The sequence below is a fragment of the Adiantum capillus-veneris genome, chromosome 2 (assembly GCF_014529385.1).
Source record: "Adiantum capillus-veneris isolate H3 chromosome 2, ASM1452938v2, whole genome shotgun sequence".
Taxonomy (NCBI): Eukaryota; Viridiplantae; Streptophyta; class Polypodiopsida; order Polypodiales; family Pteridaceae; genus Adiantum; species Adiantum capillus-veneris.
In genome coordinates, this window is record NC_140932.1 from 132,624,687 (window position 1) to 132,648,444 (window position 23,758).

Below are 23,758 nucleotides of genomic sequence, written 5' to 3' on the forward strand. Positions count from 1 at the left end.
CTTTATATTCAAAAGTGAAAGTAGCTTAGCAACTATCATTTAGTATCACCTTAATCAATCTTAACGAGTGTATGAGAGTTTTGTAAAGCGAAAAGAGTAGCATTCCACATGATGAGTAATTTCCAGAACCTGCTATCACCAACCCATGGATGGATTTCGTTATACCTTGAAGACCTTTATAATAAAAAGTCATAATCTTAAAGTTGGCAATCAAAGGAGCATAGCCAACTACACAACTTATCTTGGTATGAGACCAGAGTCTTGTAAAACACTTGCCTTTCTTCTCCATCTCTCTCTTTTTTTTTTCACTCTGATGCTTCAATGAGATTGTTTTATGGGATTGCACCCACACACCCACACATGCATGTCGTTGGGGTTGAACCATAACGGGTGTGCTTAAAGCCCCTCGCCTACCGTTAGGCCGATTCCCCTTGACTTCTTCTCTATCGAAAATATTCACACCTTTGAAATTTGAAGGGCAGGGTGCCTTGTCATAAAGCAACCTTGGAGTGAGCTAAAACTACAAAGACAAGCATTGAGAACTAGCACCCTTCCCTTTGGAAAGTCATACTATATATTGGAGTTTTGGAAATACATGAAGATAAAACATGCTTTTATTTACTTTCACAAATTCAATTTGTCCGTGCATGTTTTTTAACTTGTATGGGCATCCTAATGTACTCTCCCTTCATTGAAAAGGTACCCTTATTTTATTGCCCATTTCTTTTGGAGGACAATTGGTTAAACAAGCCCTTTTAATGACACTCATAACAATTTTGACCTTCATACCGCAAGAAAAATTCCCTAGGAAGGGCATTTTGGTATCAAATTCTATCACACTTATAGCTTTCTTGTAGGTTAGATCTAAACCCTGCTTCTTTACTTCGTTAGCGTAGGAGCCTCTTTTGAATTCTCGAGCTCTCAATAATCCACGTGGCAGTCTTTCAAACCGGCTCCATCGTTTTATCGATGCACCTGGGACAGCGATACGCACAGGGAGCAGGGCCTGAGCATGGACTCTTGAATGCAGTGATTGTAGCAGAGTAGAGCAGGCATGACTGAGCAACCTCGATCGTCCGAAGCTCAGCCTCAATCTCCCCCAATCTTTCATGAGAAACGTCTTCAGTTGTGCCCCTCGATCGCCTGAAGCTCAGCCTCAATCTGCCCCAATCTTTCATGAGAAACAACGTCTTCAATTGTGTCTCCTTCACTCTCTCAACAATCTGTACCAGGTTCAACTCCATAGCCTGCTTCACCTTTTTAAGTGCATATTAGGTGCTTTGTTTATTTATGTGAATGCCGAAAATGTGTGCACGTGTTGCGCATGCACGTTTATCTGTCAGTAGATGCATTTTATTCTTTCATGCAGTAGATTAATTGAGTTTACTTATTTGTTGAGCCTTGAAATATTAGGCATTGAATCAAGAGTAACATGTCTGTCCCTCTTTGTTTGCTATATTGCTCTTTCCAAACAATAGCTACATGTGGTGTTGTCTTTTATTTTTCCCAAGTATTTTCACTGATTTTGTCTATGGCTTTCCTCTAGGAATTGAACCTGGTCTTTTCTCCACCACACAGACACTCAAACCATGAGGCTACGACACCGGTTGGCGTTATCCTCTTATAGAATGTATGAATAGATATAAATGTTTAACATACGTATAAAATAGTATAGTATTTCTTAAATTCATACCTGGTTGATATGTATGCAAAGCGAGGGCCTCTCTCTAGCTACAATTACCTATGCATGCACCTTGAAGGCATGTGGCTCTATGCAAGATGCTGATATGGGCACGAAAATTTACACATTGTTAGTCAAAGGCTGTTGAAAAAAGATGTCGTGCTTGGCACTATCTTGGTCAATATACATGTCAAATGTGGTGCGCTTGAGAAAGCACAAAAAGTGCTTGATGAGCTTTCTGTCCGGCAATGATTGTGGGATGTGCGCAACAAGAGCATCTCCAGAGGCTGTCGTGCTTGGTAGTGTCTTGGTCGAGATGTATGCCAAATGTGATGTGCTTGAGAAAGCACAAAAAGTGCTTGAGCAGCTTCTTGTCTTGAATGTTGTCTCTTGGAATGCACTGATTAAGGGATGTGCGCAAGAAGAGCAGTGCCAAAAATCTCTAGGCTGCTGTTTTCAACAGATGCAAAGCATTGAAATGCATAGGTTGCGGGATATGCACAATAGGAGCAGGTCCAGAAAGCTCTAGAACGCTTTCCACTTCCTACGCATAGTGTGGACCCTTGGAATCCACTGATTGCAATATTTTCCACAGGAGACTAAGTCTATTTACACCAAATGCAATCGCGTACGCGTGCATCCTGAAGTCATGTTGCTCTACGCAAGATGCTCATATGGACACAAAAATTGAGATTGATATTGTTAGTCATGGGCTGTTGATCAAAAAAGATGTCGTGCTTGGCAATGCCTTGGTCGATATGTATGCCAGATGTGGTGCACTTGAGAAAGCATAAAAAGTGCTTGAGGAGATTCTTGCAAGGAATGTCGCCTCTTTGAATGCACTGATTGTGGGATGTGCGCAACAAGAGTAGGGCCAGAAAGCTCTAGGCTGTTTTCAACGGAAGCAAAGCATTGGAATGCACTGGTTGCATGATACACACAACAGAAAGCAGATGCAAACGAAAGGCTTCTCTACAAATGCATTCACCTATGCTTGCACCTTGAAGGCCAGTGGCCTTATGCAAGCTGTTGACATGGGTGAGAGAATTAACGACGAGAAGATACCTGGTTTGGCGTTGTTGGTAAGCCTATGTCGTGCTTGGTTGATATATATGCCAAATGTGGTACTGTCATGAAATGTCGCCTCTTGGAATGCACTGATTGCGGGATGTGTGCAACAAGAGTAGGTCCAGAAAGCTCTAGGTTGTTTTCAACGGATGCAAAGCATTGGAATGCATCGGTCATAGGATACACACAACATGAGTAGTGCCTGAAAGCTCTAGGCTATTTTCAGCTTCCTAGCCGGAGTGTGGACTCTTGGAATGTACTGATTGTGCGATTTTGCCCATAGGAGAAAGCTCTAGTTTGTTTTCACCACATGCAATCACCTATGTATTCATCTTGAAGGCATGTGGCTCTACGCAAGATGCTGATATGGGCAAATTATTCACAATTATATTGTTAGTTAGAGTCTGTTAAAAAAGATGTCATCCTTGGCATTGTCTTGGTCGATATGAATGCTAAATGTCGCCCCTTGAAATGCATTGATTGTGGGACGTGCGCAATAAGAGCAAGGCCAGAAAGCTCGAGACTGCTTTTAGCGGATGCAAAGCAAGTGTATCTCCATAAACTCAATCACCTATACTTTCGTCTTGAAGTCCATGCTTACATTTTGGGTATGTGGCTCTCACAAGTTCTCGAGGAGCTTCTTGTGCGGATCTTGGAATGCATTGATTGCAAGATTTTCCCCACTGTCATGGCCAGAAAGCTCTTGTCTGTTTTCATCAGATGTGGCCTCTTGGAATGCACTGATTGCGGAAGGTGCGCAACAAGAGCAGTAATGTCTTGGTCCATATATATGTGAAGCGAGTGCTCAAGGGCCTCTCTGCAAATGGAATCACCTATGCATGCATCTTGATGGATGTGGCTCTACGCAAGATACTGATATGGGCACAAGAATTCACAACTATATTGTTAGTCAAAGGCTCTTGAAAAGAGGTGTCGTGCTTGGCATTGCCTTGGTCAAAATGTATGTGAAGCGAGGCCCTCTCTCCTGATGCAATCATCTACGCATGCATCTTGAAGGTATGTGGCTCTATGCAAGATGCTGATATTGCCACAAAAATTCACAATTATATTGTTAATCAGAGGCTATTGAAAAAAGATGTCGTGTTTGGCACTATCTTGGTCAATACGTATGCCAAATGTGGTGCGCTTGAGAAAGCACAAAAAGTGCTTGATGAGCTTCCTGTCTGCCAACATTGATTGCGGGATGTGCGCAAGAAGAGTGGCTCTAGAGGTTGTTGAGAAAAGATGTCATGCTTACGATTAGTAACCAATTTTTGTGAAGGTACACCACTGAACCACGACGATCGGTATCCCAAACCAGGTAAAAAAATCTAACACTCTTTCATGAAATCTCTCTCTCTCTCTCTCTCAGTTTCCAATATTTTGTTCTACCTAACATAGCTAACGAAGCTCTCTAGTTGAATACCACTAGTGAGTTAGTCCCTTGTATATGATGCAGCAACCAAGAATCGATCACGATTCGGTAGCGCCGTGACATTTTGAATTTTGCACGGCGCTTCAGCCTTCAGGTGCCGAGTACTCGACACGAGTCAGCGAGGGATCTATGAGGGCACTCTCTACAGCTGACGTCCGGTTAACATGTCCCGTCTATAGCTGTTGTTCGCTGTCCTGGAGGCTATGCTCGCAGATTGAGGCTCGCTTATGACGAAGCCCACAACGTCCTACTCCCATTCCACGGCATCATCAGAGCCGATGCCCCTCACCGAGCAGCTTCTGCAGTTTGCTGCAGTCGTCGTGGTTGCTGCTGTAGTCGCGTTTCTTGGAATCACATTTGTTGAGTGGCGGAAGCGGCAATCTCTCCCTTTCTGCGATCCATATCAATCAGGTGATTGATTTGGCTGTGGATTTTTGTACCTACAACTTTTGTTTGTGATACACAGTATTCTCTGTAGATGGAGGATCGTTTTTCTGTTGTCACCGATTATGAAACTGTTGTATTCTTTGAAATCAAGGTTCACCGGAGCAATTCCTGCACAAGAAAGAGAAAACACTCCATACAAATGAGAATCGAGGCAAAAAATAGCAAGCATTGACAGTTTTCACCATGTAATTATGGTCAAGGAGTCAAATCTGTTTGTCTTGAAGCTGTTTGTTTGTCCTTAATCACTTGATTAGTCATTTTTTAAATTGAAAATTTATGGAAGACGTATATCACAACAAGGGAAAATGCATTTAATCACTTATCTTTGTTGAGTACTGTGTGTTTATTAATTGTATGTATATGTGTCTTGGTTGATGGACCAGAATGTACATGTCCAATGTCCTCAAAGCAGGATGCTCTCAATCTGCATCGTTGAGAAAGGCGAAAACCTCTCACCAAGGTCCAAGGCGGATCTAAAATGCATTAACTCCAAGTCCTCCTTACCACATAAATGCTGGACCAGTCAAGAGTAAAAATCTATGTGGAATTGACCTGTTTTGTGGTGACGTGAGATTTTTTTTACCAGGGCACCCATTTATGGGGTCATGGGGTATTGTGGAAGGGTTTGCAAATGTGGTAGGTCCCGATATAGGGATCCCCCCCGCCCTGCCCCCCTCCCCGGGCCCCCTTCCCCACTTTCTATCATTGCATTGTGCAGCGTGATGCGAGCGTTTTTTGGGGATTGCAGTCTCTCTCTTGCGAGTCTGCATTTTCTCTGTCCTCTCTCTAGAGTTAGTAGATTGGCACCGTGTAATGTGCAGCGGAAGTGATTAATGGTGATAACTCAAGAAGAGAGAGTTCCTTTTACTTCATGAGAGAGATGTGCAATAGACTAGAGAGAGAAGATACTGTGAGTGAAAGTTCTATGGGTGGTAGAAAGAGAGAGAAGACTAACGTCCCAAACCCCCCTCCCCAGGGCCCCCCTCTCTATCGCTAGAGAACAAGTGCTGATACAATGTGTTACAGGCTTGGACACTCCAAGCGAGAAATCAATAGCATGCCAGAGTCTGTACTCCCATGCTGTTCAAGTTCTACTGTTGAGTCTGCTTTTCTATTGAGTTACTTGTTGCTATATTGTTCATCGTCTACAATGTTTTCATTCTGTTGGAGTGAGATTTTATGCACATTGCACTGAGGAGTACCCACAATAGAGATCATGACACATTATTCCTGCTGCTATAGGTGCTCTCATTTTGGGCACGCCCGGTGGGACCTCAACTAAAGTTTCACTCTGTTGTGCCTATAGGTCGAGGAGCTAGCTCGTTTCAGCTCTCGTCTGTGTGTTGGTCTGCTAGTCTGGACTAGAGTAGTCCAGCTTGGTCTGTCCAGCTCAGTACCAGACCAGTTGGTCTAGTCACTCGTCTTGGTCTAGTCAGTCGTCCTGGTCTAGTCCCTCGTCCTGGTCTAGTCACTCATTCAGGTCACTTACACTGGTCTAGTGGAGTCTGGACCAGCTAAGTAAAAGTTTTAGTGCCCAAAGCTTGGGTGGGTTTGTGATTACTGCATGACACATACGAGGCAGTCCAAAGATCGACAAAGTCCATTACTAAGTCCTCTGAAGTACTACCATCGAAAGCGCCAACCCTTTGTGCCGAGTAGAACCCACCAGCCCCGTTACCCCTACCTTTCCACGCGTCTACCTCCACTCTCTCAAACATTCCTTCACCTCCCACGTCACCTTCCCCAGTCCAGTTCTCACCCCCTGTGCTACAGCAAGCTCTTGAACAAGCTCCTGTACATGCAGCCATGGAGGAGCTCACCAGCGTCCTGGCTAAGGTGAATATAAAGTTCCCGACTTTCAGAGGACTCTCCATAGAGGATGCAGACGACTATGCTAGGAGGTTTGTCTCCCTCTGCAGGGGTCGTGGGCTCAACAGAGAAGATGCTTACCTAGTGCTCTTTCCTTCAACCTTGGATGGCTTAGCCGATAAATGGTACAGTCAGTTTGCTGAGAACCATTTTATGACTTGGGCCACGTTACGAAGGCAACTCTGTGAAGATTTCAGATGTCACGTCCACATCTAACCCTATGTGCATGTGGACAAGCTACACCAGTTCCATGGTTCAGGTTAGCCTAGGAAGTGTTCTGGCACCCTTGTGAGCCTGTGCGCAGGTCCTGCATGTCCAGGCACTTAGAATAGTTGCATACCCACTGATTGCACACAACAGGATCATTAGCATGACATTCAGTACCCATCATGAGCATTTTCCAGACCATAGAATCTTTTTCCCAAAATACACATTTCTCACTTATTTTTTAATAAGTGACTTTTGTTGGAAAAGTAAGTAGGGCAATTTGCTAAAGAACACTCAATAGAAGTAGAAGAAGCAGGACACAGAAGGGCAGAGTCCAGACACCCGTAGGAGAGCATTCAGGCACCCACAGGTCCCATCGTTTTTCTCAAGATCAGCCCAACGTTTTCAGCCACTACCACCAATGTTTTTAGTTTTTAGCCCTTAGCCTCGCAAGAACCCGCTCCCACCCGGTTGCAGGTCCTCGCCAGTTTTCCCGTCAAGACCCAGACCAGCCTAGCGTTTTTAGAATTCAAGAGATCAGCCTAGCGTTTTCATAATTCAGCAGATTAGCCTGGCGTTTTCCGATTTCAGCCAGATCAGTCAGCGTTTTTGCATTTCAGCCCAAGTCCGGCGAAGCAGTTACAGATTCAGGCCGCTGTACCGCCACAGCAACAGATCTCCACCAAAGCATCTAGCGTTTTCAATTTTCAGCCTTGACACCGTTGTCGTCGACACCATCGTCATTGTCGCGTGCAATCTATAGCATAGACCTCTCGCTATAGAGAGGGGGCCCTTGGAGGGGGGTTTGAGAACCATTTGGTGTCGTGTTCTCTCTCTCTCTCTCTCTCTCTCTCTCTCATTCTCAGCACTTTCATTCACAGTAGCATTCACTTTGTTTGTGATCATTGCACTTGCACTCTCTCTCTAAGAGGAACGGAAGGCTCTCCCTTCTGTAAGTAAAAGGAACCCTTGAGCACAGTTCGGAGCACTCATCCTGAGTACTATCAACATTCACTTCCGCGGTTCGTAATTGGGATTTGCCCAAAACTGTATATGATGTGCGTTCTTTTCTTGGTTTATGTTAAGCATATAGCTCGCTCAATGAGAATTTTGCACGCATTGCCACACCCATGACTGATGTTTTGAAAGGGGTGAAAACTCGTCGACAGCGCATTGTTTTGCCCGAGGCAGCCGTTGAGGCTTTTTCGGCTCTCAAGGTTGCGGTGATCGAAGTGCCATGTCTCATCCTTGCCTCTTGGGACGATCCCTTTGAGGTATGGACAAATGCTAGCAATGTTGCCATAGGTGCTGTGCTTTAGCAGCATGGCCGTACAGTTGCATTTCTCAGTCGGAAGTAAATAGTGTTGAAAAGAATTATTCAGTTTATGACAAAGTCAGTCATTGGATGAGATTACAGAGAGTGTGAAGCTTCGGCTAAGCAAGGCTCAAGACTCTTATTCAAGCAAGTCGGGAAGAAGTGTCCTAAGTTGTCTTTCAGAATTTATGGTCTATTTCCAGTCATTAAAAAGATAAATGAGGTTTCTATGAAATTACAGTTGCCTAACTCATGGTCAATGCACAACGTGGCTCTCGACCTCGGACTTATTAGCCACTCCCACCCTTACTTCATCGTGCATCGGACGCGCTCCCGTATTCACCGCTCATGTCTTACAGGGCATAAGCCATAAAGGTCACTTACAAGAGAAGGATCCAAGATTTGTTTCGAGCTGCTGTTTTTCTCAGAGGCAGTGCCATGCAGATGTTGATAGCTACCAAGCAGCATACTCCAAGTACTTGGCAAGCTTTCAAGAAAAAAAAAATTTACCCGAAGTTTTATGGTTTCTGACATCTTCCTTCTAGTGCAACTTCTGGCAGAGGGGTATCCTAAAATGCTTGCCATGGAAATCCTAGCAGAACATAACTTGAAATTTCTCGACATCTCTCAGTAGACGTCTCTTCTTAAGTTGATAACCTTGCTGGTTCAGTGTGATTGCTATCTTGGGTCTACCATCGCCACCAGAGGAACACTGTTTGTCCAAGAGCTGATGGACCATGCTGAGGTTGTCTACGACCTTATGGAAAGAACCTAACCCTAATTTTTGATGCAGGTTTCAAGATGGAAAGTCAATTGTAACAAACTGCTGACATGTCAAAGCCTAAAGAATGGAGCCAACTTACAGATGCCGGCCGAGAGGCCTAAACCCTAAGAAGAACAAGTAACAGAAGAAGAAGTCCTACCAACTTATGGGGACCCCGTCCGATGGGGTCCCAAGTGACATAAAGGATTCAAATAAAGCAAGACCCGCACACACACACAAACTGATGACGTGGCAGATTTTCCAAAAATTGCGCTGTCATGATGACGTGGCAAGCTGTACGAAATTCCGCATTTTGCGCTGGTTGATGACGTGGCAGGCTGTACGGATTTCCGTGATTGACGCTAGCAGCTTTTTGGCTTTGCTTTTGGACCAGAAGCTTTTGAGTTCTAAAGGCTTTTTACTGTAACTGCTTTTCAGAACAAGGGCCTTTAAATATGAGGTCAGGGCTCATTCTCTGGCATGCATCTTGGAGAAGGTGCAGAGTCTGGAGTACCGGCTTGTACTGTGTTGATGCAATATAAAGAAATACCGAAAGGGGCGCCAAGGTTGGGGCCATTTCTCTCAGGGGTGGAATTCTGCCACTCGTGTCGCGTGTCGTCTCTCTCTCTCTCTCTCTCTCTCTCTCTCAATTCAGTTGTTATTGAAGTGCTAAAAGTCTATTCAGTCTGTTCTTTTCTATTGGCATGTGGTGCCCGCCTTGTGACAGTGGTATCAGAGCATCAGCCGTGTGCTATTTTGAAAGCATACCGATCCTACAAAAGGGTAGACAGAGCTATTGGAATTTTATCTGAGGTATCTTCACCCTCCAACCCGGACCTATTGGCCACTCTCACCCTTACTTCATCGCGCATCGAGCGTGCTTCCATCTTCACCGCTCATGTCTTACAGGGCATAAGCCATTAAGATCACTTGCAAGAGAAGGATTCAAGATTTGTTTCGAGCTGTTGTTTTTCTCAGAGGCGCTGCCATGCAGATGTTGATAGCTACCAAACAGCATACTCCAAGTACTTGGCAAGCTTCGAAGAAAATTTTTGCCTGAAGTTAAATGGTTTCTGATATCTTCTTTCGGAGTGTAACTTCTGGCAGAGTCGGCTATCCTGAAATGCTTGCCATGGAAACTCTAGCAAATTATAACCTGAAATTTCTCGACATCTCTCAATAGATGTCTCTTCACGAGCAGATTACCTTGGAGGTTTAGTGTGATTGCTATCTTGGGACTACCATCGCCGCCAAAGAAACACTGTTTGTCCAAGAGCTGATGGACCATGTTGTGCTCGGCTACGACCCTATGGAATGAACCTAACCCTAATTTTTGATGCAGGTTTCAAGATGGAAAGTCAGTCGACTTTTCCAGCTCGACTGATGTCGAGATTGCTTTTTAAGTTTGAAATCTGTTTGAGAACTTGTTTGGTGATCCTGTTTAAAATTTGTTTGAAATGGATGGTATATATTTTGAACTTGTTTTGGTGCCGATTTGAATTGTTTGACTCTGGTTTGATACTGGTTTCAAGGATTGATGATTTTACTCCCGGGTGGAGAAGTGAGAAATACTGTTTTGGTATTGTATGAATCTCGTAACGATGCAGGCCGATGCCTGGGGAGCGTTTCGTTGTATGTTTGAAAACCTCTGAACGATGCAGGCCGATGCTTGGGGAGCGTTTGGTTGTATGCTTGTAAAATAATTGTTGTTGTGACTCCCGGCCCGGACCTGGATGGTTATGCGGGAGGAGTATTAAGAAGTCTGAGCAGTGGTTACTCTCAACACCTCCAAACGACGCAGGCTGCGGTCTGGGGGGCGTTTGGTTGTAAAAGGCCTCTATATCACTTGGCCCGGACCTTTTTAGGTTATGCGGGAGGAGTGATGAGGGAGTCCTTGAATATCTCCCGGCCCGGACCTTGTTAGGTTATGTGGGAGGAGTGTTCATCGGCGGCTTTATGTTTCTATGTCTTGTAACATGCATATGTAAGCATTTGTGTTGCATTGTGATGTGCCAGCTACTGAATATTCCTAATTGGATGAGATTGCCCGGGTATGTAATTTTAGTGCATCAAGACACCCGTGGAAGATCGGTACGGTCTGGGTGTGATGGCTAATTTTACTACGTCGGAATATCAAGAGTTCTGATCTGGACGAAAGGAGAAGCTAACTCCTTGATCAAAAGAGCAGACAGGAGAAGCTAACTCCTTGATCAAAACAGCCGAGAGGAGAAGCTAACTCCTTTAAAAGAGCAGAAAGGAGAAGCTAACTCCTTAATAAAAAGAGCAAACTGATTGTCCCTCGAAATGACCCTTGGAAATTTTTGAGCTAACTTGAGTTGTTTTGCAGATATGCTGTAATCGCGGACAATTACTTTCTTTCAAGAAGGGAGATGTAACAAATTGTTGACGTGTCAAAGCCTAAAGAATGGAGCCAACTTACAGATGCGGGCTGAGGGTCCTAAACCCTAAGAAGAACAAGTAACAGAAGAAGAAGTCCTACCAACTTATGGGGACCCCGTCCGATGGGACCCCAAGTGACATAAAGGATTCAAATAAAGCAAGACCCGCACATACACACAAACTGATGACGTGGCAGATTTTCCAAAAATTGCGTTGTCATGATGACGTGGCAAGTTGTACGGAATTCTGTGTTTCGCGCTAGCTGATGACGTGGCAGGTTATGCGGATTTCCGTGGTTTACGTTGATAGCTTTTTGGCTTTGCTTTTGGACCAGAAGCTTTTGAGTTCTAAAGGCTTTTTACTGTAACTGCTTTTCAGGACAAGGGCCTTCAAATATGAGGTTAGGGCTCATTCTCTGGCATGCTTCTTGGAGAAGGTGCAGAGTCTGGAGTACCGGCTTGTACTGTGTTGATGCAATATAAAAAAATACAGAAAGGGGCGCCAAGGTTTGGGGCCATTTCTTTGGGGTGGAATTCCGCCACTCCGTATCGCGTGTCGTCTCTCTCTCTCAGTTCAGTTGTTATTGAAGTGCTAAAAGTCTGTTTAGTCTGTTCTTTTCTATTGGCACGTGGTGCCCGCCTTGTGACATCAGTGGACTTTTCGAGCTCGGCTAATGTCTCGATTGCTTTTTAAGTTTGAGTTTTGTTTGAACTTGTTTGGTGATCCTGTTTGGAATTTGTTTGAAATGGATGGTATCTCTTTTGAACCTGTCTTGGTGCCGATTTGAATTGTTTGCCTTTGGTTTTAATACTAGTTTCAATGATTGGTGATTTTACTCCCGGGTGGAGTAGTGAGAAATGATGTTTGAGAATGCTTGTTTATACTCACGGCCTGGACCCTTGTGGTTATTTGCGGGGGGAGTATTGGATGATTGGAAAGTGTTGTTTCTACTCCCAGACCCTCGTGGTTATTTACGGGTGGAGTATTGTTGTTGTGACTCCCGGCCCGGACCTGGATGGTTATGCAGGAGGAGTATTAAGAAGTCTGAGCAGTGGTTACTCTCAGCACCTCCAAACGACGCAGGCTGCGGTCTGGGGGGCGTTTGGTTGTAAAAGGCCTCTATATCTCATGGCCCAGACCTTTTTAGGTTATTTGCGGGAGGAGTGATGAGGGAGTCGTTGAACAGCTCATGGCCCGGACCTGGATGGTTATTTGCGGGAGGAGCTTTCATCGACGGCTTTATGTTTCTATGTCTTGTAACATACATATGTTATCATTTGTGTTGCATTGTGCTGTGCCAACCATTGAATATTCCTAATTGGATGAGATTGCTTGGGTATATCATTTTAGTGCATCAAGACACTCATGGAAGATCAGTGCGGTCTGGGTGTGATGGCTAATTTGACTACTTTGGAATATCAAGATTTCCGATCCTGACGAAAGGAGAAGCTAACTCCTTGATCAAAAGAGCCGAAAGGAGAACCTAACTCCTTAACAAAAAGAGCAAACCGATTGTCCCTCGGAAGGACCCTCAGAAATTTTTGAGCTAACTTGAGTTGTTTTGCAGATATGCTGTAATCGCGGACGATTACTCTCTTTCAAGAAGGGAGATGTCACAAATTGTTGACGTGTCAAAGCTCCAGAAAATGGAGCCAACTTGCAGATGTCGGCCGAGGGGCCTACACCCTAAGAAGAACAAGTAGAAGAAGAAGAAGAAGTCCTACCAACTTATGGGGACCCCGTTCGATGGGGCCCCAGTAACATAAAGGGATTAAAATAAAGCAGGACTCACACACACACTCACACAAAGCTAATGACGTGGCAGCTGTACGGAAGTTTTGGAAATTGTGCTCGTTGATGACGTGACAGGATGTACGGATTTCCACGTTTTGAGCTGGCTGATGACGTGGCAGGCTGTACGGATTTTCGTAAATTATGCTGGCAGCTTTTGGCATTGCTTTTGGGACCGGAAGCTTTTGAGTTTTGAAGGCTTTTCACTGTAACTGCTTTTCAGGCCAAGGGCCTTTAAATATGAGGTTAGGGCTCATTCTTTGGCATGCTTCCTGGAGAAGGTGCAGAGTTTGGAGTATCGACTTATATTGAGTTGATGCGAAATAAAGAAATACCGAAAGGGGCGCCAAGGTTTGGGACCAATACTCTCTGGGTGGAATTTAGCCACTCCGTGTCGTGTGTCGTCTCTCTCTTTCGGTTCAGTTGTTATTGAAGTGCTAAAAGTCTGTTTAGTCTGTTCTTTTCTTTTGGCACGTGGTCCCCGCCTTGTGACATTTTGCCCGAAGTTATATGGTTTCTGACATCTTCCTTCGGAGTGCAACTTCTTGCAGAGTGGGGTATCTTGAAATGCTTGCCGTGGAAACCCTAGCAGATTACAACTTGAAATTTCTCGACATCTCTCAGTAGGTGTCTCTTTTTGAGCTGATAACCTTGGAGGTCGGGTGTGATTGCTATGTCTTGGGACTACCGTCGCCGCCAGAGGAACACTGTCTGTCCAAGAGCTGATAGACCGTGCTGTGGTGGGCTACGACCTTATGGAAGGAACCTAACCTTAATTTTTGGGGCAGGTTTCAGGATGGAAAGTCAATTGATTTTTCGAGCTCGACTGATATTGAGATTGCTTTTTAAGTTTAAGTTCTGTTTGAGAACTTGTTTGGTGATCTTGTTTGGAATTTTTTTGAAATGGATGGTATTTTGTTTTGAACGTGTCTTACTTGAATTGTTTGATTGGTTTCAAAACTGGTTTCAATGATTGCTGATTTTACTCTCGGGTAAAGTACTGAGAAATGATTTTTGAGAATGCTTGTTCATACTCATGGCCCGCTGATAACCTTGGAGGTCGGGTGTGATTGCTATGTCTTGGGACTACCGTCGCCGCCAGAGGAACACTGTCTGTCCAAGAGCTGATAGACCGTGCTGTGGTGGGCTACGACCTTATGGAAGGAACCTAACCCTAATTTTTGAGAGAGGTTTCAGGATGGAAAGTCAATTGATTTTTCGAGCTCGACTGATATCTGAGATTGCTTTTTAAGTTTAAGTTCTGTCTGAGAACTTGTTTGGTGATCTTGTTTGGAATTTTTTTGAAATGGATGGTATCTTGTTTTGAATGTGTCTTACTTGAATTGTTTGATTGGTTTTAAAACTTGTTTCAATGATTGTTGATTTTACTCTCGGGTAAAGTACTGAGAAATGATTTTTGAGAATGCTTGTTCATACTCATGGCCTGGACCCTTGTGGTTATTTGCGGGGGGTGTATTGAATGTTTGAAAGTGTTGTTTTTATTCATGGCCTGGACCTGGATGGTTATTTATGGGGGGAGTATTAAGAAGTCTGAGCAGTCAACACCTCCAAACGGCGAAGGTTGCGGTATGGGGGGCGTTTGGTTGCTAAAGGCCTCTATATCTCCCGGCCTGGACCTTGTTAGGTTATGCGGGAGGAGTGATGAGGGAGTCGTTGAATATCTCCCGGCCCAGACCTTGTTAGGTTATGTGGGAGGAGCGTTCATCGGCGGCTTTATGTTTCTCTGTCTTGTAACATGCATATGTGAGCATTCGTGTTGCATTGTGATGTGCCAACCACTGAATATTCCTTATTGGATGAGATACTTCTGGGAAGTCAACGACCCAAGATATTAGGAGTTTCGATCTGGAATGAGACTCCTAATTAGATGAGATTCTTTTGGGAAGCCAACGACCCAAAAAATCAAGAGCTCCGATTTGGAATGAGAAAACTGATTGTCCCTTGGAAATTTTTGAGCTAACTTGAGTTGTTTTGAAGATATGCTGTAATCGCGGACGATTACTTTCTTTCAAGAAGGGGGGATGTCACAAATTGTTGACGTTTCAAGCCACTCAAGAACGGAGCGAACCTGCATATCTTGGCTGAGAGGCCTAAACCCTAAGTGAAGAAGCATAGGAAGTTTTACCAACTTGCAGAGTCTTGCCGAGTGGCCTATCTTTAAAGAAGTGTTCCCACCAACTTATGGGACCCCGTTCGATGGGGCCCAAGTGACATAAAGGCATTAAAATAAAGCTGGACCCACACACACACACGCACACAAAGCATTGGCATGCTGACGTGGCAGCTGTACGGACGTCCGCAATTCGTGCTGACATGCGGACGTGGCAGCTATACGAATTTCCGCAAAACGCGCTAGCAGCTTTTGGCGCTAGTGCTTTTGGGACCAATTGCTTTTGAGTTTGGCTGCTTTTCATGTAACTCCTTTTAAGGCCAAGGGCCTTTAAATATGTGTAGAGGGCTCATTCTCTGGCTTGCTTCAATGTGAAGGTGCAGGGATTGGAGTACAGGCATTGTACTCAGTTGAAGCAATATAAAGAAATACCGAAAGGAGCGCCAAGGTTTGGGGCCAATACACTCTGGGGTGGAATTCTGCCACTATGTCGCGTGCTCTCTCTCTCTCTCTCTCTCTCTCTCTCTCTCTCTCTCTTTCAGTTCAGTTGTTATTGAAGTGCTAAAAGTCTGTTCAGTCTATTCTTTTCCGTTGGCGCGTGGTGCCCGTCTCGTGACAATGCTAAAGTGCTTGGACATGCAGCTCTTGTGTTTGCTGAAAATCCTTCATTCATTGAGCAGGTACGTATCCCAAGGGGTTGCGTGATTGAGGGTGGTACATCAAGTTGGCTAGAAGCCGAAGCCGCTGCAAAGTTCCTCCTTGGAATTGAGGTCATAGTGACAGTTGGTGGGCTGAAGGGGGGGGGGGGGGGGGGGGGGGGGGGGGTTAGGGTATGGAGCTCTCTGGCTTGGTTGAGGGTATTGCTGGTACAGTTAGATTACCAGGTCTTCTTCCATAGTTTTGGTCGTACATCTGAGAGAGGGGGAGGAGCCTGTGGGTTTTTACTTAGTGAGGATCAGACTCTGCCAGAAAATTTTCATGGAAAGCAGCTTGACACAGTTAACTACAATTTTGTAATGAAAAAATGCCATCCTGCCAGCTGCTGAAAGGAGTGAAATCCCAATATGCGTGGACACAGATTGCTTACTAGCTCTTTGAGCTCGTTTCCTGTCTCGTCAAGGGGCTCACCATGGCTTGAATTTAAAATGTGAAGGGTTTAGTGCCGAGGTAGAAAAAAATAGATTTTGAACTAAGTGTTTGTGTTCCCGTCTGTGCATTTAGCCTCTTTTGGCTGCATCTATCAATTGAATGCTTTGAGTATTTTGTTTTGTCTGGTGTGCTCATCAACATCTTGTAGTTGTTGCAGAGTCTTGTTTACCTTGTCCGGAAAATGCAAGATGCATCGGAGGAGATATGGAGTGCAGTTCTGGTTTTAATAGGCATGGGAAATTTTGTGTCAGAGACAGAGACATAGAAAAATCTGTCAAGGCAATTGTAAGATCCTCTCATGAAAAGTTTGACCAGCCGCACACTTAGTCAAGCAAGGATAACATTTGCTTAAAGACATTATCTTGAATTGAATATGTAGTCACTTACTGTACTGTTGGAATGGGTTTGCAGGAGGAATTCATAGTTCAGAAAGTTTGTGGACATTATACTCTCCCATTTTGCAAGCAGATTGGTCCTGAACAGGTCTGTTTCTCACCACATTTGGAAGCACAAACTTAGGTGCTCTTCAGTTTCACAGTTTCTTTTTGGCTCACACATGTTTAACATCAGTGCAGCTGACTGTGCTTGAGGCCACACAACTTCTGGAAAATGTCAAACTGGTAGAAGTACTGAGCATCAATCCGGAAACGTTCAAGCTTGCAGGCCAACAGGGTTTAGAGACCGCTAAAAACAGACTCATTAGGACACAGAATGTTCAAGGGTAATTTATTGCTATTTTTGCTTTTCTTGTTTAAGTTACGATTTGGTTCTTATTGACAGTGTTCATTCCAATTATTGCTCGTTGTAGCTTGTTAGAGCTGCAATGTCCTACTGATTTGCTGGAGTATTACAAGCCTTATTGGTGTCGTGCTCAGGAGTGGATCTTATCGCACTACAGTACCCTCCTTATCCTTATTCCTTTGGTAGGTCACTGTTGGCATGTAAACCGTGCTTGTGTGGTGCAGACATTTTCAATAAGTCAAGGTTGTTTGGATGTAGATGATCTTACCTGTGATTGTGCTTCGTGGAGCATATCGTAATCGCAAAGTTTCTAAGCGGGCAGAACAACTCTATGTTCAGGTAAGTACTTGAAACACGTATTGGTGCATGCTTTTTGGTTCAATGAGCGGCCCGACTTCCATGTTTTGATTCATTTTATAGGTTTCATGGTTTCATGTGTTTGTCACTGTGTGTGGAGTCTACACTTATGCTCGAGCCTTACACACGTCTAAAACATCGTAGGTTTGTGAAGCACTAGAAGAAAAATCACGTAACAATGCGTCAGGAAATGAAAAGTGGATTGTTGCATCACATCTTCGAGACCATCTTCTCACACTAAGGGAACGCCAATATAATGCTGTTTGGCATGCGGTATGAGCTCTACCTTGAACGACCTTTTCAGACTTTTGCCTATCTACCATGATATTAGTCTTTGATCTTTTTTTATAATCTTGCGTACCCGTCTAGCTTCTTATCATTTTTTCAACTTTTGTATGGTTGAAAGGATGATATGGAAACTGTTGAACTGCATATTTGGGATGTTTAAAACCTTTACAAAAAGTGTGACCAGTCTTTGCTATCTTTGTTTCTTCTTTGTTTGTTACGTCCCTTTTTAAATTGTCGCAAGAGCTCCTTGTGCCCTATCCTTGGTATACTGTGCTTTAAGGAATAGAGCCAATACATCAAGTTGATGCTCAAGACTTGGTGATAATGCTCAATTCGAGTGTGATAATGCTAAGTCTAATGCATATCTATCAAGATTCTGGTGATACGAGCCGTGTTTGGCAGCAGCAACCTAGCCTACTGCCATTGCCAACTTCAATTGGTGCAAACTGGTACCTTTTTTAAATTGTATTCAGCCAAAATGACTTTCTGTTTTGGAGGGTATTACATAGCTAATAACGGCCATTCGAGGCTGACCAGACATCAAGTCCATCTGCAAGGGAGTGCGGGGGCATGCATGCCCGACATATAGGGATGAAGTATGGAGTGTGACAAAACATAACCTGTAAACAAAACTTCTTCTTGCCCCTTGAATTCAGAGGCACCACCTACTTTGTTCGGTGGAATTATAAAAGAAAAAACAATGTCAAATGGCTAACAATCTCTATGAAAATGTTTGAGGTGGAGGTGATTGCCACCATGATCTTCTTTGAGATATGAAACTTTTTGACTTAAAAAATGGTTGAAACCTAAAGGTGATTAATTGATCTCATGCTTTTTAAGACTCTTATATTCATTAATATCCTAGGTTGTTGCAGGTGGAGCAGATGGTTTGTAAGGACTCTCGTATTGATCAGTATCCAAAATTAGTGAAAGGGGAATCCAAGGTTGTATGGGAGTGGCAAGGTAAGCTCGCATTTTTACATTCTACAAAATAAAGCTGCAAGCTAATGATAGATATGGCTGTGTTGCATGTGTGTGTGCGCGTGCGCCATGTGTGTGCGTGCGTGTGTGTGCATGAGAGAGAGAGAGAGAGAGAGAGAGAGAGAGAGAGAGAGAGAGAGAGAGAGAGAGAGAGAGAGAGAGAGAGAGATGAAATGAAATGAAATGTTATATTAACGTCTTCAAAAGGCCAAAGTGACCTATGAGACCAAAAAGTTACAATGTGGTGGATCTGATACAAAATCAGAGTAACAAGATGACAAAAATGAACTGACAAATGTCACAATAAAATACTATGGAATCCTAAACTACTAGGTGTGAACTAAGCAGCTAGCTGGGATAGCTAGATCACAAGAGATCCAGCATCGGTCGCTGGCGGATCTCATCAATCTCCTCCATGGTCAGTAGTCTGACCGGGCGTCGTGCATGTCGAGCCAAAGTGATCCGAATCCTCTGATGCAGCCTCCGCCGATGCTGTGTAGTCCTCCGCAATCGTGGGCGTCTGGATCTCCCCAGCTCAGTCGCTCGGTCGATCAGTGTGCCTCTGGTGTGAGACAACGAGCTCTGCTGTGGTAGTAACTCCTCCGAGTGTCCAGTGGCAGCTCTAAAGAAATCTGTGATCTGTCTCTGAGACTGGCTAGCCTCTCCTCTCATCAGGCTCTCTCTGTGTCTGCGTAGCTCGAGCAAAAACAAACCCAAGCATCTCTGATCCTCGTACTGCATGACTCTGGAGAATGGTCCAAAGCCCTCTCTGAACAAGCAATGGAAGCGGCCTCGTATCTCGTAGTACACGGGGCAGTGGCATGTGTAGTGCAACTCTGTCTCAGGCTCGATGCCACACAGGGGGCATGTCCTGGCCTCTGTTGGTACTCCGCTGTATCTCCGAGTCTCGATCCGCAGCTGGTGTGAAGATGTGCATATCTGGCCGATAGCACATCGTACCCCATGAGACAAGTGGGTGTCCATGTATCTGGGCCTCGTCACAAAACCATCAACCGTAAGCTGGAGGAGATGCTCTCTGTAGAAAGCCATTTTCGTGCCCAGCTCCTGTGCTGGCTGTATCCATGTCCTCCTGGTGTCTAGCTGAGTCAAGTCCTGGCGGATGAGCTTGGTGATCTCGGACTCTGTAAGAGTCAGAGAGGGTGCATCCAGTGAGTACTGGAAGGGAGGCAATCTGTCTATGCTGAACCCATGCGCCTGAAACCATGATGTCATCTCCCCATACCAGCATGCTGTATCTCCCTGCATGGCTAACTGTCGAGAGGACTCAAGTGCAAGGTGGGAATATCTGTCTCTGGGAAGTTCCCACATGCGGTGTATGAAGGAGACAGATCTGGTGAGCGCCTCAACCACTAGTGGGCGGGCCGCTAGCTCTGCTCGAACAATAGCACATGGTACTGAGGCCTTGGCTCTAATGAGCCGCGAGATCATAGAGACCAGAGGCTTCTCCATTTCCCCCCATCCATCACTGCGGCCTGTCCTCTCGTGATGATCCAATGAAGGTCCCCAAATCTCAGCTCCATAAAGCAATGCAGAAGCCGCCAGAGTGTCAAAGAGCCAAAGCTTCGCCCGAGGCTCCTGAAACTGAACCTGTGAACACATCCTTTCCAATCTACCCAATGCTGCATGGGCTCTAGTCAGTCTAGTCTCTGCTGCCCTCCTGAATGAGAATGCTGGCCCACTAAAAACCACTCCGAGGTAAGTGTACGCATCTGTATACTCCACAGTCTCCTGGCCGTATGTGAATGCTGGGGCTGACCTCCTGATCCACTGTGGGGTGGTATTAAATACCATGACCTTGGTTTTACCAAGGTTGACGGACAAACCACTTTCTTGGGCAAACCTATTCAAAGCATCCAAGTGACGTTGCATCCCCTCCGGAGAGTCGGAGATCAACACAATATCATCAGCATATAACAATAATGGAATCCATGTCCCTGCCAGCTGTGCACCTCTATCACATCTCTCTCAATGTGGTTAGAAACCTCATCCACATACATACCAAACAGAGTAGGAGAGAGCGGGCAGCCCTGCTTCACCCCAATAGTGGAGTGAATCGGTGTGGATAGACCCTCTGAGGTGCGTACCTGCCCCACTACTGACCTGTATAATGCCATGACCCCCCAAATGAGCTCTGTGGGTACTCCCATCTGTTGTAATCTGCGCATCAATCTAGCTATAGGTACTGTGTCAAATGCTTTGCGGAAATCCACAAAGCTACAATAGATCCGTCTCCCACGCGATCTACCCTCCTCAATGATGGCTCTGAGTGTCAAGATATGGTCAAGAGTAGAAAAACCCCTCCTGAACCCTGCCTGCCCGGTTGCGCGTATCCCCTCCCTCTCTGCCCATCTACTCAGCTGCTGCTCAAGAATAGATGCGTACAACCGTGCCAATGTGTGTCCAATCATGATAGTGCGATAATTCCCAGGCTCCATAGCGTCTCCCGACTTGAAGATAGGTACAATAGTAGATAGGCTCCAAGTATCAGGCAAGCCCTCACACATGGCACGGTTAAACATCACTGCTAGAAGCTCTGCTGGTAGATCTCTGGCATGCGTGAAATGCTCAGCCACTAAACCATCGTGATCGTATGCTCTCCCAGTCCTCATCCTGTCAATGGCCTTCCTCACCATGTCCGCGGTGGAAAAAGCTCATGTGTGTGGGCATAGATCGGGAGGGTCGGGAAGGGAGAGAGATGTTAAATGAAGTGTTTTATTAACGTCTTCATGAGGCTAGAATGACCTATGAGACCAGAAAGTTACAATCTGGTGGATCTTATATAAAGTCAGAGTAACAAAAATGACATAATAAAATGCTATGGAATCCGAAACAGCTAGGTGTGATCTAAGCAACTAGGTGGGATAGCTAAATCACAGATCACAAAAGTTCCAGCATTGATCGCTGGCGGATCTCATCAATCTTCTCCATGGTCAATAGCCTGACCGGGCGTCGTGCATGTCGGGCCAGAGTGATCCGAATCCTCTGATGCAGCCTCCATCGATGCCTTGTAGTCCTCCGCAGTCGTGGGCGTCTGGATCATCCCTAGCTCGGTCGCTCGGTCGATCAGCGTGCCTCTGGTGTGAGGCGGCGAGCTCTCCTATGGTAGTAGCTCCTCCGGGTGTCCAGTGTCTGCTCTAAAGAAGTCTGTGATCCGTCTCTAAGACTGGTTGACCTCTCCCCTCATCAGGCTCTTTCTGTGTGCGCACAGCTCCAGCAAAACAGACCCAAGCATCTCTGATCCTCGTACCGCATGACTCTGGAGAGTGGTCCGAAGCCCTCTCTCAACAAGCAGTGGAAGCGGCTGCGTATCTCGTAGTAGATGTCACGAGGACGTGGCAGTTATTAACCATGTCACAAAGATGTGGCAACTGCTAACCTTGGTTGTTGGTTTCTTTCCAATGGGGTTTATTTTATTTGTTTTGAGACCCTCTTTTTGAAGTAGCAAACGGTCGGACATTATATGGCCAATGTGAACGGTAGATTCACCCGCAGACGGGAAGTGGTCGGCACTGGAATTCGTATGGTAAGAGGATATCTAGGCTCAGAGCAAGATCATAAAGGTCCCCCCGTCGCACTTGGCAAGTTGGTGGATACTAGGAAGTGAACTCAATTAAGGCGTAAAGTCAAGGTGTGACTACCAACTGAAAGTATCCAATACTTGGGCCACATTGCACTTTTGGATGCTGTCCCAATGAGGATAGATGGTCAGAAGACCAGTGGGAGCCCAACGGAAGCATCTCCTAAAATTTAGGGAACTGCTATTTTGGGCCGTGAAATGTGTTCGTGTCATTACCTCCGGTATGACTAGGGGAACATTTTATAACTATGTTGCGAAGTCAACTGACGCGTCGGTTGGGATATTTTTAAGCGACGAACCCGAAACGGGAAAATGCTTGTAAATGCGCCAAGTGTCACATTTTTATGCACTTGCCTCTTCTAGAAAAATGGGCGCTGAATTTTTAAGCTGGGAAGGCCTCATTATGCAATCTGTCACAGGTTAAGAGCTATGGAGTGCTTCCTTTCCCTCTCATGTATAGTGTGGTGCTAGGAGTGATGCAGAGGACAGTTAGGGGACTGTTTAGGGCTGAAAGCATGGCAAAAACCAGTAAATACATCATGCTGAATTTACTGTTTTTGGGCAGGAATCTGAGGGTATACGCCCGTGCAAGCGAGTTCTAGCAGGGGAATTGGTTTCGCGCAAGTTTTGGGGTTGTTATGTTGCCGAATTTTGGCCAAATCAAATGGTATCTAGGTGGATACACGTGAAGGATTCCCAGGACCTTACCTTGTAATTTACCCTCCTAAAGAATAAAGAAATATCGAAAGGGGCGCCAATTTTGGGTCCTACAGGTTGTCGGCGTCTGCTCGGAGCATTCTAGCTTCCGAGCCGTGTGTGTGTTCAAGTGTTAATTCCCGTCGCAGGTTCTCTTTGCAAAATGCTCTGTGTGTGTGTCTAAAGTAAAGAATTTCGGGTGAAAGCCAATGCCTACCGCCCTACGGGCCGATTACATGGTTCCATTGCCGGGATATCAATCACTTTTTCCTCAAAGAGTGAGCCTGGATTGTTTTGGGATAAAGACACAGAGTGCAGGAACGCGGGGATTACACTATGGCCGACAAGGGGAAGGGAATTATGGAAGAGGGTTCCTCTTCACAGGACAGGCAGGAGATTCCTATGGTTTTTGAGATTGGCGAGAGCTCACGGCTAGGTCGGTCTGTACCTCCTGTCAATGTGAATGTCCCTCCAATAGTACAGGGCTTTATGACTGGGCAACTTGAGGATGATGCGTTCAAGACTCAGTTAGTTGCCGCGGTAAATGTCTTTTCGCAGCTGGTGCAGAATCCGAGGTTTATGGAATTCTTGCAAGTGTCACCAGTGCAACAACAAAATAGGCAACCTACACCGTGTACGGAGCTTGTTGATGCTCAAGCCCAGGTACTTCATGTGGCGCAGGAGGAAAGGGAACACTCGCATGTTGCGGAGTCGGGGGTTCCAAAGCAGGTTCCTCCCGTGCTTGAACAAGTGGCTAGAACGCCTATTCCACAGGTTATGCCAATTCAGCCCGCCACCTTTCAGAGCCAGCATGCTGTCTTGAATGGACAGGGAGCTGGAT

At 45.3% G+C, this 23,758-nt stretch overlaps 1 protein-coding gene across 8 annotated transcripts in view; it reads left to right on the forward strand.

Moving 5' to 3' along the window:
* The first annotated feature begins 4,234 nt into the window (after window positions 1–4,234).
* LOC147463655 (Man1-Src1p-carboxy-terminal domain protein) overlaps window positions 4,235–23,758 on the forward strand; it is a 60,589-nt gene continuing 41,065 nt past the window's right edge. Inside the window, exons 1-8 of one of the 8 annotated variants that reach the window (XR_015185250.1) lie at window positions 4,238–4,595; window positions 16,405–16,541; window positions 16,668–16,739; window positions 16,832–16,977; window positions 17,065–17,179; window positions 17,256–17,336; window positions 17,499–17,627; window positions 18,508–18,605. Coding sequence is in view for 6 of the 8 variants with exons in the window: in XM_086489995.1 (XP_086346121.1) it covers window positions 4,412–4,595; window positions 16,414–16,541; window positions 16,668–16,739; window positions 16,832–16,977; window positions 17,065–17,179; window positions 17,256–17,336; window positions 17,499–17,627; window positions 18,518–18,637 (975 nt within the window). In the remaining 2 variants the exon portion in view is untranslated. Of the gene's footprint in view, window positions 4,596–16,404; window positions 16,542–16,667; window positions 16,740–16,831; window positions 16,978–17,064; window positions 17,180–17,255; window positions 17,337–17,498; window positions 17,628–18,507; window positions 18,785–23,758 lie in introns of those variants that run through there. The other 7 variants (XR_015185249.1, XM_086489977.1, XM_086489985.1 and 4 more) reach the window with 7 other exon arrangements.